This window comes from Scylla paramamosain, chromosome 20, assembly GCF_035594125.1.
Source record: "Scylla paramamosain isolate STU-SP2022 chromosome 20, ASM3559412v1, whole genome shotgun sequence".
Classification (NCBI taxonomy): domain Eukaryota; kingdom Metazoa; phylum Arthropoda; class Malacostraca; order Decapoda; family Portunidae; genus Scylla; species Scylla paramamosain.
In genome coordinates, this window is record NC_087170.1 from 13,148,427 (window position 1) to 13,166,494 (window position 18,068).

General features: G+C 40.8%; 2 protein-coding genes across 4 annotated transcripts; one reads left to right on the forward strand and one right to left on the reverse strand.

Annotated features, from left to right (window-relative positions):
* The first annotated feature begins 261 nt into the window (after positions 1 to 261).
* Positions 262 to 4,305, forward strand: LOC135110362 (ferredoxin-2, mitochondrial-like). 2 transcript variants are annotated; one of them, XM_064022623.1, is made up of 6 exons: positions 262 to 538; positions 702 to 876; positions 1,382 to 1,433; positions 1,975 to 2,081; positions 2,663 to 2,803; positions 3,188 to 4,305. In XM_064022623.1, the coding sequence occupies exons 2-6, from the start codon at positions 738 to 740 to the stop codon at positions 3,289 to 3,291; spliced, it is 543 nt and encodes a 180-aa protein (XP_063878693.1). In that variant the 5' UTR covers positions 262 to 538; positions 702 to 737; the 3' UTR covers positions 3,292 to 4,305. The 2 variants fall into 2 exon arrangements, with proteins under 2 accessions (XP_063878693.1, XP_063878692.1); XM_064022622.1 differs by lacking the exon at positions 262 to 538 and having other exon boundaries at positions 618 to 876.
* On the reverse strand, positions 4,246 to 17,906 carry LOC135110360 (uncharacterized). Of its 2 annotated transcripts, XM_064022617.1 has the most exons (11): positions 17,784 to 17,893; positions 13,951 to 14,292; positions 11,293 to 11,447; positions 10,477 to 10,587; positions 9,697 to 9,869; positions 8,985 to 9,156; positions 8,517 to 8,639; positions 7,232 to 7,471; positions 6,641 to 6,805; positions 6,315 to 6,416; positions 4,246 to 6,146 (listed from the first exon to the last, which is right to left on the reverse strand). In XM_064022617.1, exons 2-11 carry the CDS (start codon positions 14,027 to 14,029, stop codon positions 5,964 to 5,966), a joined length of 1,503 nt encoding a protein of 500 aa, XP_063878687.1. In that variant the 5' UTR covers positions 14,030 to 14,292; positions 17,784 to 17,893; the 3' UTR covers positions 4,246 to 5,963. The 2 variants fall into 2 exon arrangements, with proteins under 2 accessions (XP_063878687.1, XP_063878688.1); XM_064022618.1 differs by lacking the exon at positions 13,951 to 14,292 and having other exon boundaries at positions 17,784 to 17,906.
* Between the last annotated feature and the right edge of the window lie 162 nt (positions 17,907 to 18,068).

An 18,068-nucleotide genomic window follows, 5' to 3' on the forward strand; every position in this document is an offset into this window, starting at 1 on the left:
GCCCTGTCTTTCATCACAGAGATAGTGTGTGTGTGTGTGTCGCCTCTCCAAGACAGGTCACCCCTCTCCACTTCCCTCCCCAACCTACTCTTCTCTGCCCCCTCCTCCTCCCCGAGCCTGGGTCACCCCTCTCTCCCTTACCTCTTTTTCCTTCCTCTCCCCTGCCTGTGTGTGTGTGTGTGTTAGGATATTGCAATATAATCGTACTCATAATCGAACCCAACCCTGCTACTACTGCTTCTATTACTACTACTGCTCGCAAGAGTCTGTAATAAACACTACTTGTATTCCTTCTCGCTAGCCAAAAACGAGTCGACAACTGTTTCCTCTTTTGCTTTTGTCGGAAGAGGATTCCATCTTGATTGTTTTTGTTCTGATGCAGCGGGCCAGCGGGCCAGCGGCTGCTCTCGACCGTGTGAATGCTTTTGACTGAAGCCTGCCGGGCATGCCGGCAGTACTTATGGGTGGTTGGACCTAGCCGGGAGGAAAAATTGCCCCTTGTTAACCCGTACTACATCTCCACGTATTTTCAACAATAGTAATAATGCATTACATTTTGTTATATACTTAATTTTGCATTTTATTTATTAATCTACTGAACTAATTTATCATTATTTGTTCATAATAATGAAGACAAAATCAAAAGTGGTAAAATTTAGAATCCATCTCAATCCAACTTGCACAAATCCGCGTCAATCCAGCTTGTGCAGAACGTCAACACAACACAGCCCAGCAGCATGGCGCGGCCTGTGTGGGTGCTCGGCGCCTGGCGGGGTGTGCGAGCCCTGGCACGTGGCCACGCCGCCGCCAGGACTTACACCATCGTGCCCAGGCCCCAGAAGAAGGTGGCACAGAGGTGCCTCGTGACCACGCCCAGTGAGTGCAGGGCAGGGCAGAGCAGCAAGCCAGCCTGCTTGACCTTGTTAGTTAACACCACCAAGGGGGACTCTTATGCAATGTTGACAGGTTTTATGGGTAATGTAAAAGAGGTTCGTGACCTCGAATATACTAATGGTTCAGTGATATTTGTTGAGAGGTAATGTAGTACATCCAGTATGTAATGCATTTCAAGAGGATAGGCCAGTGTATAGACCCCTGTAGGCATGGTGAAATATATTGTATGCAAAGAACAATTCCGTTCTTTTCACCTCACCAAACATAATAATTATTCGTTTTATCAACGTACGTTTTCGCATTTTATTAGCGTTTTCTTTTGTCAAAACTATATTTTCATAGATTTAGTGCGGTGTTGTAAGAATCCGACTTGCTTTCCAGGAAATTACTTTTTTTTTTTTCCTTTACTTATGTGATCACATGCATATCACCCTTACTGCCATCACTGTTGACAAACTGTTATTCTGATCACAATGTGACCTTTCAGGCATGCAGCACGGGAAGTATGAGTGGGAGGACCCCAAGTCAGAGGAAGAAATGTAAGTGTTGTGTGCAGCAGTCAGTCACTGCATCATGCCATTTCCACTAAGCCTTCTCTGTCCACAGTAAAGGAAACTTGTGAATACTTGTATAGATATTGATAAGATTCGTGATGGTTATTTGAATTTCTTTACCACATTTACAATTGGGTTTTTTACAAGTATTTCCTCCACTAACTTTCCCTATTTATAATTTTTCAAAAAAGTCAGTTCACCATGGGCAAAACTTATTATTTTTATCTTGGCATAGGGAAAGTATGGAATTAATGTTTCAATCTTTCACCAGTCTTAACATGGCTTTTCTTACCCTTCCCATCAGATAGATCTTCTCATAAAAACTAATATGTGAGAAAAAACAAACAAGCAGATGAATTCAAAACCAGCTGAAAACTACCAGAAAAAATAGTTTTATCAAGAATAGAGAGACTGGGGAAAGAGTGAAATTTTTCTGACAGTATCAAAGCAAACACATTATGACATATTCCTGTATGTCTCCCATCACATTACTGAACTTCCACCTCCTAACATACTGTATTCTCAGTGTAAACATCACATTTGTTGACCGAAATGGCAAGAAAATCCCAGTGCGAGGCAAGGTTGGGGACAATCTGCTGTACCTGGCGCATCGCTTCAACGTTGATCTTGAAGGTGTGTTAAGGCGACTTGTTACCCAGTTGTTGTCATCATTAGCAGCTCTCTAGGATGATCTCAGCAGAAATGCCCTTAGGATGTCATTTCAATGCATTTTATTTACTGCACTATATTCCCCTTGTCCCATCCTCCCACATGCTTCTGTTTTAGAAATACCTTCTTTAATTTTAATTTTTTAAGAACAGCTAGTTATATGGTCTTTTCCTCTATATTTTTTGTGCCTTTGGCCAACCTTCTCTTCATGTAAAAAGTACTGCTGTTTCTCTTCCAATATTAAAAGAGCTTGCCCTTTTTTTTCTCTCTCATTGCTTCATTCCAAAATGTTCCTACCAATACATAGCATATGTACATCTATCCCCTGAATTTTTTAATTCATTCTGAAGCTTCATGACTTAACTTGAGCAGTCACACTAAGTGGAGTTTCACAGCCTTTATAATTTATAAGTAACATGCTGCTTAGATTATGAAATGGCATCATGAGGAAAAGAAGAATGAAAACACTTCATTCAAATTAATGAAATATAGGGAAGAAATATGATGTACAGCACTAGACATAATAATGCCTTTTCCCACACCAGGCGCGTGTGAGGCATCCCTGGCATGTAGCACCTGTCATGTGTACGTGGATGATGCACATGTAGACTGTCTGCCAGAGCCTGTAGAGGAGGAGGAGGACATGCTGGACCTTGCCGTGTTCCTCAAGGACACCTCTCGGCTGGGTAAAGCTGTGTTTGTTCCTCAAAGTTTGGTACCTTGTGTGGGTATCTATATACCTGACTTAGATCCAGCCAAGATGAGAGGACATGCCTTGTCTCATTGTAGCCATGACATAAAGAGAGGGTTCCCAGTCCATTCACTCCTTCCCTTTCAGTTGCTTTCCAAATTATACAATTCCTTTCTCCATGTGTTCTGACTGTATAACCAAGCTCATGAATAGTGTGGAAGAGGGAAGAGAAAGATTACTTTTAGTTGAGATCGATTGTTTGCATTAATGGTAAAAACAGGTACTATCAGTGTGTAATGTAGAATATTTCTTTTAATCTCTTTTTCTCCCCCTGTGTATGCCTGTATACCATCACTGAAGCCTGCCTTTGCCTTCCCAGGCTGCCAGATCATCCTGACCAAGGAGCTGGATGGCATGACCCTCACGCTGCCTCAAGCCACACGCAACTTCTACGTGGATGGCCATGTGCCCAAACCCCACTGATATGGAGGCAACACAGCTGGGTTAGGCTGGAGACTCACATGTGCTCAATTCATAAATATTCATCCATGTCAGACTGAGAATGAGCAGTACTCAAACCATGTCATCTCTGCCTGGGTCTCCTTCACTCATCACCTGCAATCAAGTGGTGCTGGTACTTTTATCACTAGTGCCAAGCCATCACCTGTATGTGCAGTACTGACAGAACAAGTTTGTAGCATCTAAGATGCAACATTGATCTGATAACATGAAGTAACTAATCTAAGTATGTAGTTTGTTAACATTGCTGCTACACATGTAAGCAGAACTATTTTTCCTCTCATCTGCATCTTGTATATATTTTCCACTCTTGGGAGTTAAGAGTGAGGACACTTCCTGGTGATTGGATTGCTCTTGTCTACCTAAATATTTATAGTGTCAGATTCCATTATTGTTTATGATAGCTCAATGGGAGAAATTAAAATAAGTTTCCATATGCACTCTACATAATATTGTTACTTGCTTGCCTGTTGAAACTGTGTGAAAAATTAATTGATCTATATAATGTCCAAGTGTCTGGATGTGTTGGAATCACACACTGGATGGACCTTAGTGCCTTCCCAGATCTGGACCTCATTGAAAAGATGAACTCAAACCTTCAAAAGGACTAGATCACTCTTGTTAAAATATGTAAATTTTATAATCTTGAATTCACAAAACTTACACAAATGTTGATTGATCACAGTTGAAGAGATTAATCTGGATTTACAATAAGCACCAGATTCCTTTTGGGATTATATATAAGGTTTCTGTTACTCATATTGGCAAGTCTTGCAAAACTTAAATGGTAATTTGTTAGATCATTGATCCACCAGGCTGAGGCAGCTACTGTCAAACAGGATCTCAAGGTTATCCCAAGATTAAAGGTACCTTCTGAACATCCCTCACACTTGTTGAATAGAATGACAACCAAAGGAGTTTGTTTATATGCATATATTGACTAGTATCTATTTCTGTAAATAAATAAATAAATGTAAACAGATGTTCATTTACCCTTTCCTTACAAAAAAATGGCTGTACCTAGTGAATGAATCCTTTTCCTACTAATAAATACATGAAATCATCCAGTGCAAGTCAAAGTATAATTTTGTACACTTTCCTTACAAAAAATGGCAATGCATCTATTGAATTAATCCTTTTATTGCTAATAACTTCATGAAATTCTCTAGCACAAGTCTGCAGTATAATTTAGAAGCCAGTGAGAGGAAAGAAGTAATGGGTAAATTAAAATTGTTCAATGCCTTTACTTTAATTTGTGTTCATTAAAACTATAATTATTGAAATGAAATAGCATCAGTCTCTTTACCAGTGAAAGGTTTAAATGGTACATGAGATGGTAATATTTCAACCCAAGATAAGAACAGAGTTGAGTCTTCTCCCTAACAACCATATTATAATCCCTATCCCACAATACTCACTGATCCCCAAGCTCCTTTCAACTGACATTTAAATCTTATAATTTCAGCACATTAATACAGTGAGCAAGGTTAACGGAATAACAATCAGGTAATGTGTGTATTGGAGGCCAGCAAACACTGAAAAATGAATCAAGTGTATTCTTTGATGATAAAAAGCCAAGCTGTGAGCTTGGAGAATGATTTAAAAGGATCTGGCAGACTTGATGCTAAATTGCTCTCTCTCTCTCTCTCTCTGGATACAACTTGCCTTCTCTTGCATACAACAAAGTGGGCTATTTAAGGCAAAAGTGAAAAAAAGAAAGCATCACAATGATAAAAAAATTAACCTACCTCCTTCAGATTCTTTTCTTCTGCATGGAAATGAAAGTTTGCAGGGGCATTATTCAAAGTCCTCTCTGTCCCCTTCCACTAGTCACCTTTCACTATATGTGGGAAACATGGAGAAATGTGTTACAAACTGGCATATTTCTGAGACACCAAGATAGGCACAACATTTAACTTATCCTGCACTTTGGGAAACATACTATTATGCAAAAAAAAAAATAAAAAGAAAAAAAAATAAGAACAGCAGTTAATTTGTTCTTCTTCAAAACTTGACAAAAGTGGAAAGTTTTTAAGAGAAGACTGATGAGACTGACTTTTCAATGTCTGGAAGTTTTTTTGTTTTTTTTTGCTCGTTGAAATTAGCAGCTTCAACCATTGCAACACCTTCACTGGTTACTTAATAGAAACAGTGGGAAATTAATCTGAAGGTGGAATAATTTTACCATGAGGAGGCCCTGCCAAGGACTGAACCCCAGACTGGGACACCAAAGCCAAGCACCTCAGACAGGACCATTACAACTATCAGATCCCCGGATAATATTTGGAGTGCTTGTGCCTCTGGTTCAGCACCTCAGCACTAAAATCAACACATATACAGCACTGGAAACATACCCTGCAGTATCCCTTAGCAAATTAAGGCTTTCATACATGCCTACATTGTATAAATCAAATATATATATGTATCAATCAATATAAAACTTAATACGATGCCTGAACTCAAAATAAATGCAGGTATCACAAAAGAGTATAAAAATATCACACAAATTTCATATAGGTACATAAAAATTCAAAATTCATAACAGCAACAAAATAAAGCTAATAATGCAATTGACCAGCACCATCACAAGTACTCAGTTCATGCATGTCAGCCTCACTTCAGCTCTCCCGCAGCTGCTACAAGTACAGACTCTTGTTGAGGTCCAGCTTGATCATTTTGAACTGCTTGTCGGTGAGTGCCTGCCAGCGGTGCCCCAGGATCTGTGACACCTCCCTCTCCATCGCCTCGTATGACCGCGCATTCTTGCACAGCCACGCATAGAACTCTGGTGTCCAGTCAGGATTGTACGGCCAGTCTGCCTGTGATTTCATTGACCTTTTCTTTAGCAACTAAAAAAGCACTTCCACAGTGATAATAAACAAAAGGTAAAATCTCCAAAGTACATTTGTGATGTTAGTGATTTTTTTTTAATCAATGAAAAATTTATATTGATGATAAACATGTAAATACAGGCAGAAAGACATTACCTTGAGCATGATGGCATTCCTTCGGATATAGAAGTAGATCAGATTCTTGGCGGTGTGTGCCAGAAGGAGGACTGTTGCAGTGGACACCTTCTCCCTCACCACCTGTCCAAAACAATCCCTGACACACCAGCACCTCTCCACCTCATCTCACTTCACTCTATCATATCTCTTCACAGTATGCTTAATGCTTTTTTTCCCAACATTTACACTTATACTTTCTCCTTTCCATATGACCCTTCAAAATCAGTAATTCAGGAGCTACCTTGCATGGATCAAATGGCCTTATGCTCTCTCTATTTTCTTAAAATCCCACATTCAATCCTTACCAGGGTGTGGATGTAGGGAGCCTGCCGGACGAGGAGCAGCAGGGAGGAGTCGGCCCTCTCATGGAAGGAACTGGGCATGTGGAAGCGAGGGAGCTGCATGTGGGCAAACACCTCCAGGTCCTGCTTGTACATTTCCACAGTGGCCATCATGATGCAGGGGCTGATCTGAGGCACAGCAGAAGAACACAAGGAAACTGGTCAGGACTGTGGTGGTTCTGTTGCCTTCTGTTGGTTTGTAATAATGAAGTAATAGAGGAAACAAAAGATGGAAGAAATGACAGAAGGAGGCACAAAGGACAGAAACAGAGGCAAATAGAGGAGAGAGACAGAGGAGGTAATGGTAGAAGGAGGCAATAAAAGAGGGAGGCATGAAGAACAGAAAGAGACGAGACAGGCAGAAGAGGAAATGACAGGAGGAAGTGCAAAGGACAGAAACTGAGGGAAAGACATAAGGCAATGACAGAAGCAGAGGAAACAGACAGATGGGGCAAAGAGAAAAGGAAGCATTACAGTAGAGTACCACAGTAAACAATACCAGAAGAGGGTATTCACAACAGCAACAGAGAGAGAAAACAGCACCCAGCACCTCACCTTAGCATATGGGGAGTCATAAACAACACTCTTGACAGCCGCTCGGGGTTGCCAAATGATCTCCTTCTTGCAGGGTCCCTCCACTTGCAGGTGCACCCGCAGGTAGGGGTTGCTGCGGCGACACACCTTCCACACCTTATAGCTGAGAGACTTGCCGTGTTCTGTGTACTTGTTCTGCACGATGTGGAGGTTACGCAGCCTCGACTGGCCAATCAGCTCCATCAGGTCATCACTTATGTTCTTTTAAGGGAGGGTTTGTTAGTTCATTCACTGCTTTTTGACATAAGAACATAAGAAAATGAGGAAAGCTGCAAGAAGTCATCAGGTCTACACATGGCAGTCCCTGTATACAATATGCCTACCTATTTCCACCTATCATCCCCATCTACAAATATGTCTAATCTTCTTTTAAAGCTCCCTAATGACTCAGCACTAACAACTCGATTACTGAGTCCATTCCATTCATCTGCAATGCTATTTGAAAACCAATTTCCTCCTATCTCTTTCTTGAACCTCCATTTTTTAAGCCTGAACCAGTTACTTCTTGTTCTATCCTGATTACTGCACCTGAGAATTTTTTGCTTCAAACATCTTTCCTTAATCATTAGCCATTCTGAGATATTTATTCAAGTTGTACAATCATCCCCTACCATTATAGAAGGTAGAAATTGCAAAATATATTCTTTTTTGTCCCCTTCCTTCTTGTTGATGTTAGTAAAGATTTCATGCATTGCTTTTAGTGCTGAGAATTGTTGATCACCAAAGTGAAAGGATTGAAATGCTGTGAAATTTCTCTTATTCATGTTGGTTGTGTTATAATGGTGCTGTTATTTGTTCATTCATCTGTTACCTATCTCTCTTCAAGCCCAAAAAGTTGTTTACATATTTGTGTTCTGATACAAATACAATTCTAAAAACACTTAAACATAAATATACTTCAGAATTAATAATCTGTCTGGCCAGCAATCCTACACATGGTGGCCCAGACAAAGCACCTCACACACACACACACACACACACACACACACACACACACACACACACACACACACACACACACACACACACACACACACATACACGTATCAATCACACCCTTAGTCCCACTGGCTCCTGGCAGAAAGGGATAGTCTCATAGACCACCATACTACACCCCAAGAGCTTAGGCATTGCACAGCTGGCCACATAATATACAGCAATGGCATATGATCTAATAATAAAATAACACATTCACATAATTCTTAAAACAATCAAGATGCTACACAGTCACCCCAAACTATCACACCTGTGGGGAAATGATGAGCGTCTTCAGGTTAACAAAGGCTGCTGGGTGGAGGATGGGGTGGCTCATCTTTGTCAGGTTGATCAGCACGAGAGTCTTGAGTGTCTCGCAGCACGTCACACACACCTGAGGGAAAGCAAAACCATGGTCTGTATCCTGAAACATTCCTGCACCACACCTTCACTACTTTCAAAAGGCTCTAGATGAAGTTACACAAGTTTTTAAGATTGCTTTAATGATTGTGGTCACAGATTACCAAGAGTTCTACATCATTAACAGGAGAAACATTCTTGCAAACACTGCTAATTATCTCTTCAGCCTTTGGAAGATAGTCATGGTGAACTGACACAGGTTTTTTAAGGGTGTTTTTATGGATCACAACTCCTTTCCTTTGCTTTTTTTTGTTGCCTTTGATCAGTACCCCTATTATATAAAAGAAAAAAAAAAATCTGTATTCCTTCCTTCACCCACATCATCCAGGAGTGTCATGCCCTCGCAGCCATCCAGCAGTAGGTCACGCAGCTCCAGGGTGTGCAGCATGGCAAACACCCCCATCACCTGCTTGAACATGGCCAAGATCTGACCCCCTGTGCCGAACACCAGCTCCTCCGAACGGTCTATCACATGGCAGGCAAACTGGAATCTGTGAGGAGGAAGAGTGGGAAATGAAAGAAAAGAATAGTGAGAAGGATTGAAGAGAGGAGGTGGGAGAAATGTGAGATGAGAAGGATGGAAAAGACAAATATTGGGGATGATAAAGAAGGAATGAAGTTATTTAGGCTGTGTGGGAGATGGAACTGTGTGAGGGAAGAGGAGTGACATATGAGAGAAAAGAATGGTGAAAGATGGAAGAAAAAAGAGGGAGAATCTAATAAGGAAGAGAGAGAGAAAGAAAAAAAAAAAAAAAAAAAAAAAAAAAAAAAAAAAAAAAAAAAAAATATATATATATATATATATATATATATATATATATATATATATATATATATATATATATATATATATATATATATATATATATATATATATATATATATATATATATATATATATATATATATATATATATATATACAGCTGTGTGTATAAGGAACATTCAACTTTTAAAGACTGAACATTACAAACCTGACTCCCTGCAAAAATACAATGAGGTAAGAACAACATGGAAAGAACACACACTCACCTGACAGTGTGGACATAGTTAAGGGTGCCTGGGCAGTGGTGGTGCAGGTACAGGCTGATGTTGAGGAACTCGTACAGGTTGAAGAGATTGTTCATGGGCTGGAAGATGAGGGTGCGGATGTGACTGCCCTTCTTGGTGAGGAACACACTTGCTCGGATGTGGTCCAGGAGTTTCTAAAGAGGAGAGATTAGAGGAGGGATTGCATATAAGAAAAGAAGATACAAAGAAAGAGCAGTAAAGAGGAGAGATTAGAAGAGGAATTACTAGTTCATTTTCTTGGGTATAGGTGGAGTAGGTGTTGTGAAGGATACAGGAAAGAACTGTGGTGTACATATTAGAAGATATAAAAGAAAAAGCAGGCAGATTTGGTGAACTTCTATAGAGGAGTGATTAAGAGGAGGGATTATTCACTGTCTGATGTGGGGACCAATGGGATAGGTGTGGTGCAGAAGGCAGGAAGAGAATGGCTGTTGTGTGTAGGAAAAGAAGATGCAAAGAGAAGAGCAGATAGATGTGGCACAGCAGTTTCTGTACAATGATTATTGATTAATTTTCTCGGGCAGGATGGATGGGGTGGATATTGTGTGGAAGGCAGAAAGAAAAGGTAATGCAAAGAGAAGAAGAGAAAGAAATGTAGATAATAGAAGGTGGAAAAAATATATAATTATTAGTATACATATAAAAAATCATGAGGAAGAATGAACTAGGACTTATAGATGAAAGCTCTCTCTCTCTCTCTCTCTCTCTCTCTCTCTATCTCTCTCTCTCTCCAATTCTTACCTGCCATCCTGCACAGTAATTGAACTTGCGCTTGGTGAGTAAGGTGTCATAGAGTTCAAAAGTGTACCAGACACGAGGAAAGTCGAATGCCCTGCTCCAGTTGTAGCACACCTGTGGGGAGGCAGAGAGGGAGGGGAGGCATCAGTCCACCAGCTGACAAGTAAATGCTGTGATGGATGTGCTGATGTACAAACTAAGGTGGTATGGGTGCAACAGGAGGGAAGAGAATTGTATATTGTTTGACTCAGAATAATGTAAGAAGAATTGTTGTAAGGAGACCATTGGGAAGAATGAAGAGGATTCAAAGACAGCATGTGGAGGAAGGAATAGAGCCAATGTATTATTTTACTCAGAAAAATATAAGAGAAACTACTGTAAGGAGACCAGTGGGAAGACTGAAGAAAACCCAGAGACAGCATATGAAGAAGGGAAAAGAGCATTATATAATTTCAATCAAACACTGGAGGTTGTTGGAAGGAGACCAGTGGGGAGAAAAAGACTTAGAGACAGCAAATGGAGGAAGCCTAGAGAAAGACAAACATCACAGAGGAGATAACTATGAAGACAAGAAGTGGAAGAGGTTTACAAGCTGCTTAACAGGGAGGGTGAAAACATGAAAATGATGATGATGGGTGAGACAACACAAAGTAGGAAGTGATATACATAACAAACCTCTGTAGAATTACGGAGGTGTTTATCAATTGGTGAGCTATAACCTATAGAGACTTGTGGGTAACTTTACTGAATGTCATTTTTTTCATAAGAGGTATATGACACACACCAGCACACCAATACACTAACACCACCAAAATTTACCTGGGATGCAGTGTGCCTCTCTGACAGTGTGAGGAACTGAAAGATCCTCTCCAGCAGAAGGTCAGGAAGGAGGTGCCAATTGCTGTACACGTGATTGGGGTCCACCACCTCCTCGTCGAAATTCTGGTGGGGATCTACTACCTTGGCCCCAATGTCTGGTGGCGAGGGAGCATCCATGATTAATAGAAATCTTGGAGAGGGTGTTTGGAATTAAGGGAGGGTAGATAGATGAGAAACAAGGGAAAAGCTGATTGGAATTTTGAGGGGTGTGTAAGAATGGAGGAAGATTAGATAGTTAAGAAAGAATAAGAAGACTGATAGAAATTTAAAGGGGTGTGTAAGAATAGAGGGAGGCTGAATAGACAATAAAGAACAAAAAGACTGATTGGAATTTTGAGGGATCTGTAAAAATTGAGGTAGAGGAGGAGAAAAATGAGGGGGTTATGTGGGAGGTCTTAAGGAATGTATGTAAATGAAGGAGGGGTAGGAAAAAAGTCTGATAGAAGGATACCAGATAGACAAGAAAGGCCAAGAAGACTAATAAGAATTTTGGGACATGTATAAAAATTGAGGGAGAGGAGGAGGAGGAAGAAAAATAGGTATTTTGATAAGATGTTAAGGAGAGTAAGTAAATAAAAGAAGAGTAGGAAGAAAAGATGAGTCAGACAGAAGAGAAGGAAGAGTGGGAAGAACTGAAAGAAGGTAAAGGAGGAGGAAAAGAAGGAAGAGGAGGATGTCAATGGATGTCTTGAGGTTCATGTAGAATGTAAAGGAAGAATGTACAGCATCATATTTGTTGGTCCTTTCAAGGCCATCAATGACAAACTCTGATGAACGATATATATCTATGTGATTTTTACTTTCTCTTTCTATTACAGACAAAATATTACACTCAAAACTCGTTACCCTGAAATCTTTCTTTACCTAAAAAAGAAAAAAGAAAAATAAATAAATAAATAGATAAATAAATAAATGAAAAATAATAATAATAAGACAGCATTAATTGAGTTTATGGGTTCACTTCACCACATCAGTCTTGTATAGATCAGAAAAAAAAAACTTGATATTATTAATTATTAATACATATAAGGGAACAGGGGAGGGAATGAGGGATGAGGGATGAGGGAGGGAGTGGAGAGATAGCTACACCTCTGAGGGGAAATGGGTGGGTTATGATGGGGAAGGGGGGAAAGAGGAAAAATTATGCTAAATATAAAAAAAAAGTTAGGAATCATAATTAAAAAAATCATAATGATTAGTGATAATAACAAATAATAATAAACAAAACTGGAAGTAAGTAAATGCATATGACTGGGAATTTGTTTTCTGGTTCTCTGTATGTGGAATGAAGGGAAACAATGATAGGGGGGGAAAATGGTAGCATATGTGGGGATTTGAGTCATCTGGAGTGGCTACAATAAATGGGGACCAATGTATGGGGTATTTATATGGGAGTGAGAGGTCACTAAATAAATGGGATAAGGAGGGAGGATAACATTGAGGATTGTAAATGGGGAAAAAAAGAGGCCACATTTCATCATATGGGGATGTTGTGGGGGAAAAAAATATACAACCGTCAGAGGGATTGTATGAGGAAAGAAAATGGGGATAAACATACATGTATACTAGAGAATATTGACGAGAAGATTCATAGGGAGGGATTGCATAGGGAAAAGGGAGCCACATTCAGCTTCATGGCGAATGCTGGGGAAAAGATGGGTGATAAAATTCTCAGGAAAAGGATAGGGGATAACTTCACATAATATAATAACACTGTATATAGGGATATCGAGAATATAGTTAACATTTCGTATAGGGAGGGGAAGTGGGGGGAACGGGAGAGGGGCAACATTATAATGGGGAATGGTGGGAGAGGGCACGGGGACATGTACAGAGGGCTGAGTACTCACTCGCTGCAAACACACGTTAGACACCTCACTCTGCAAAAAGAAAACGAGATGAGCAGTGAAGCACTCGTAAGTACACTTGGGGATCAGACAGACAGACGGATGGGCCATGTAATACAGATAGGCAGACGGACGGAGACTCACAGCACCACGGAATTACCTTGAGAATCGTCACAGAGAATAGTTCAGAGCCGTCATGAAAAGGCCGTTGGTGGGGAGGGAGAGGTGGGGGCTGGGGAGCACTCGAAGACAGATGGGGTAAGGAGGGTTAAAGAGACTACCTCTACTTATCCTTCGTTCCTGAAGTGGACAGCTTCGATCAGTCTCCTTCTGAGGCCAAACACAGGCCAAAAACAACCTCCCTGTTAGAGCTGCAAGTGATTTGCAGGGAGGATGTAAATCAGTTTAGTAGAGTTGAGGTCCGTATTCTCAAACACTTCAGCGTCCTTTTGATTAAAAATTTAACCGTATCTAAACGCAATTACTGGATGTTTTCAAGGGTTCTTATGAGTCTGGAAATGGTTTAACATCACGAGGACCCGAGTAATCATCTCTGTGGCCTCTGCAAATACTCTGAGCTCAAAGTTTTTAAGAATACAAGCCTTGGTATTAAAATGGATTGGAGGGTGAGGGAGGGCTGCCTGGATCCCCGTATTGAGGGCTGGCTGGTGGGGATCGGGTATCAGGACAGACGTCTCTTGGTGATAGCAGTATTAGGAGCACGAGAGGAAGGGGAAGTGACAGTACGCACCCTCTTCTTCCCACAATCGTACAGGGGTGACATAATCGTAGCCTATTCTCTTCTCTCTCCTGGGGAAACTGAAGGTCATCTTGGCGCTAATGGGGGAGAGTTTAACGAAATGATTAACACGTCAGGAGGAGCAAGCTGAGGGTAGCGAGAGTCAGATGAGGAGTTCTGCAGAGCCACCAACTGAAGGCACTACTTGGCGGGTCCAGAGACGCTGCATGACCCCTGGAGAATGTTCCGAATGCCGTCTGATTTAAACTCTACGGCGGATTTTATGACTCAGTGAAGGCTTCGGGGGAGAAGATTTGTGTGTGCTGTCCGGGTTATCTTTCCTTGGTAGTGCTCCTGGTAAAGGGTGATAGAGAACAATAGTAGTGAAAATTGAGCATCAAGTGTAACAAACGAAGAACAGAGGACATGTGGAAGGGAATCCTGGCACGACGCCCCACGTGGATGTTTCTGAAAGGTCAAGGTTGTGAGGAAGGAACGAGTGGTGGTTTACACACAGACACACACACACACACAACAAGCCCTAGGAAATCTGACAGGACTCAAATTTACGCACCAATAACATGAAAAAAAAATAATATTAAAGGATGTAGAACTTGAAATTAATGTCTGACGTCACATAAACTTCCTATTTGTAAGTACTGACGTAGGTAGTTGATGATATACAAAAAAAAAAGTTTGAATAAAGGATGCATACAAGGAAAAAATAATAATCCTGGTCAACAAAAACTGTAATAAATTCAAGAAGCTACCTAAGTGAAAATTTTAATACCTGACAGGGATTACTGGTGGATTAGCTTCTTCCTCATGTCAACTTTGCCTTGAAGAAATACCCTGCTGGCAATGAAATGTAAGGAAGGACATCAGTACACAATTAGGCTATGAGTCAAAATATACAGGCCATACACGTATAATCACCAATATACTTAGCCTATGAGTGGGCAGGAGTGATGAGCTGATGGTAGACAGACATGTATAGGCTGCTGCTGCACACACACACACACACACACACACACACACTTAATTATAACTAAACGGCAACCACTGCCAAGAATATTATAAAAAAAGTGCATACATGATTATACTAGACATACAGATGTACACTGCCTTTGCAAAGTGTAGGTAATCTGTGTTGGGGTGAAAAGTTAGAAAATAAACAAGATGGAATATTAACGACAGAGTATCGTTTCCTGGGACTGTGAAAGGAAGGGATAAAATATATTTAATTATTTCCTTTGCTTTTATTAGTAGCTTTGGGTATTTGTTGGTTTTCAGTGCCTATGGAGAGAAAGGGTTAAAGTAGGTAGTCTGCTTAACCGAAGGAGTGAATCATATGACGTATTTCAAAGCACACACAACCTAAATACGATGGCTGAAAAAAAAAATAAAGGTTAAAAATACATAATATGATTGCGTTCTGTGATGCATTTCAATCAAATCACACCTAATCCAATACTCAGTCTGAAAAAAAAGGTTAAAAACAAAACAAAAACCAATATAATATAAAAGTGAATTATGTGACATTCCAAAACATACAGACTCAATACTTGACTGAAAAAAAAGAGAAAGAAAGAAAGAAAAAAAGTTTATATCGGTTAGCACCCTCTAGAATCACTCAGCACTAAACATTTGGACGAGAGAAGCACAGGAAAACAAGTATATGCGTAGTGTTTTGATGAGCGTTGCCAAGTGAAGAGGTAACGAGGTACATACATTGCGGCGTCATTCGGTGTGTGTTCCTTCATATCCTTTACCTTAGTCTCCTTTCTTTCCCTTTTGCTTACATTCTCGCTCCTTCCTTCCGTTATCCTTAGCCCCTTTCCTTATATTTCCTTATTCCTTTAATTCCATTGGACATTTTCTCTTGTTTTCCTCGTCCCTTCCTATTCTTTACCCGGGCCTCCTCTATCCTTTTACTCACGTTCCCCTTCCTTTCTTTCTCTTTCCTCCCTTTTCCTTATATTTCTTTATTCATTTAATTACCTTAGTCATGTCTCTTCTTGTTTTCCTCGTTCCTTCTTATCCTTTACCCGAGTCTCCTTCCCTTCCTTTTTACTCACGGTCCCCTCTCCCCCTTTCCTTAGCCATTCTTGCCCTTTATATTCCCCTATTCTTTTCTTTCCCTTAGTCATGTCCCATCTTTCTGTCTATACCTTTCCAAATGCTCCTTACACACTCTTCCTGTTTTATTTTTTATTTATTTTTTTCTCTCTCCACATGACACCCCCTGTTTGGGTATGCATGCGCACCTTCTCCGCTGACCTTGGCAAATGCAGAGGGGTGACGATAGAACTAATGGGACGAAACACGGGCTGAAGGGTTCCGTCATAGGTTATTTAAGGGCTGTTACTGCTACTACGGAGTTCTGTCTGATGTTTCTATTGCTAGCATATGTAACGTCCCCTCTCCAACAGAAAACGGATTAATGTTGAGTAATATATACCTGCTAGCAACTTTGAATACTAAGGCAAGATGTGATTAAATTTTCAAACGTTACTAATAAGATCAACAAATTAAAACAGTCGTATGCTTATCATTACGCCAGAAGCACGACCATGTAGATTGACAGAATGACGGACACTGCAAAAATTGAGCTGTCTCACACACACACTGACACACGCACACACACACGAAGCCTACCACTATACCACATTTATTTCCCCCGTCTGTGACACGCTAACCTACAGAGAACATTAAGAACAGTGACTCAGAAACTAGTAGAAGGGAAAGAGTAGCATGAGCACCGTGTTTAGTGTACCAAGCTGCACCGTGCGTCAGTTTACAACCTACAGGGAAATTTAAGAACTCGAGTCAGTGACAAGCAGTATATGGTAGAGCGGCATGAGTACCGTGTTTAATGTACTAGGCTGCAGCACACGTCAGTTTACACCCCGGCAACTTTACACAAACTCCTCACGCGGTGCAACACGTGATGGGGTCTCAGCATTTTGTATTTGAGTGTGTGTAAGAGCAAGGTCTTGGCGCCGCAGCAGCACGGTGACCAGACGTAAGAATACACGAGACTATAAATAGAAAAAGAACCATCTGGGTTGTTACCTTGCACCGTCTCCCGCCTCTCTTTCTTCCCCTCTCCTCTCCTTCCTTTCCCGCCCTGACGTTTTTACATTGTTTTGCTTTAATACATTTAAAAGTATTGAGTGGTGTAGAGTACCTGTACGTCCCTGTTCATAAATAAACTCTCTCTCTCTCTCTCTCTCTCTCTCTCTCTCTCTCTCTCTCTCTCTCTCTCTCTCTCTCTCTCTCTCTCTCTCTCTCTCTCTCGACCATAATTCATCCCCACCATCACTAGTAATAAACTTAATAGCTCTTATATAAAACATAATCTTTATATAGATCAAACTTTTATCATTTTTAGTTGAACTTTTCCCCTCTCTCTTTTTACACATTTCGTTAATCACAACCCAGCGCGCAGTTCGCTTCTATCATAATAACTTCCACATAAACACATCAAAAGAGGAAGGTTTGCCCATAACAAGAATCCATGACATCACTAAACACGCCCTCACAATCACCCATTAGATCACCAAACACACGCCATCACGGACACTAGATCACCAAACACACACGATCACAACAGCACCACACACACTCTCACGCTCTCACACGCCCACTGTATCACCAGACACACATACTTACGCCCTCACACAATCACTACATCACTAGACATGCCTTCACCCCCTCACACGCCAACTACATCACCAGAAACACAGCCTAACGTCCTCACAAGCTCACTACATCACCAGACGCACACTCTAGCGTCCTCACAAACCATCACACGCCCGTCTTCCCTCACCAGCCTCACCCACCGTCCGTGAAGAGCGGCACTCGTTGCATGCCACCACCAGCCACTCCCGCCTCACACTCACTACTAAAAGCAGTGCCAGGGCAATGCCAAAGTCTCAACCACTGCCACCACTACCCTGGCTCCCTCGGTCGTCCCCAGCAACCCGCTATTCATGACATAATTGGTTTCACCTTCTTGTGGAGTTAATGTGGAAATATTGTAGGTTCCTGGATGGGCGTTTCTTATTTATTTATCTATTTATTATTTTATCTTATAGGTATTGTCTTGTGATGTCAGAGTATGAGGT

Excerpts from the sequence above, each read along its gene's own strand:
- LOC135110362 (XM_064022623.1), top strand. The coding sequence starts at position 738 with ATGGCGCGGCCTGTGTGGGTGCTCGGCGCCTGGCGGGGTGTGCGAGCC. Across the intron at positions 877-1,381 it reads GTGCCTCGTGACCACGCCCA|GCATGCAGCACGGGAAGTAT; the intron begins GTGAGTGCAGGG and ends GTGACCTTTCAG. Across the intron at positions 2,082-2,662 it reads CTTCAACGTTGATCTTGAAG|GCGCGTGTGAGGCATCCCTG; the intron begins GTGTGTTAAGGC and ends TTCCCACACCAG.
- LOC135110360 (XM_064022617.1), bottom strand. The coding sequence starts at position 14,029 with ATGACCTTCAGTTTCCCCAGGAGAGAGAAGAGAATAGGCTACGATTAT. Across the intron at positions 11,448-13,950 it reads ACGATTGTGGGAAGAAGAGG|ACATTGGGGCCAAGGTAGTA; the intron begins GTGCGTACTGTC and ends CCTCGCCACCAG. Across the intron at positions 9,870-10,476 it reads ATTACTGTGCAGGATGGCAG|AAACTCCTGGACCACATCCG; the intron begins GTAAGAATTGGA and ends TCTCCTCTTTAG.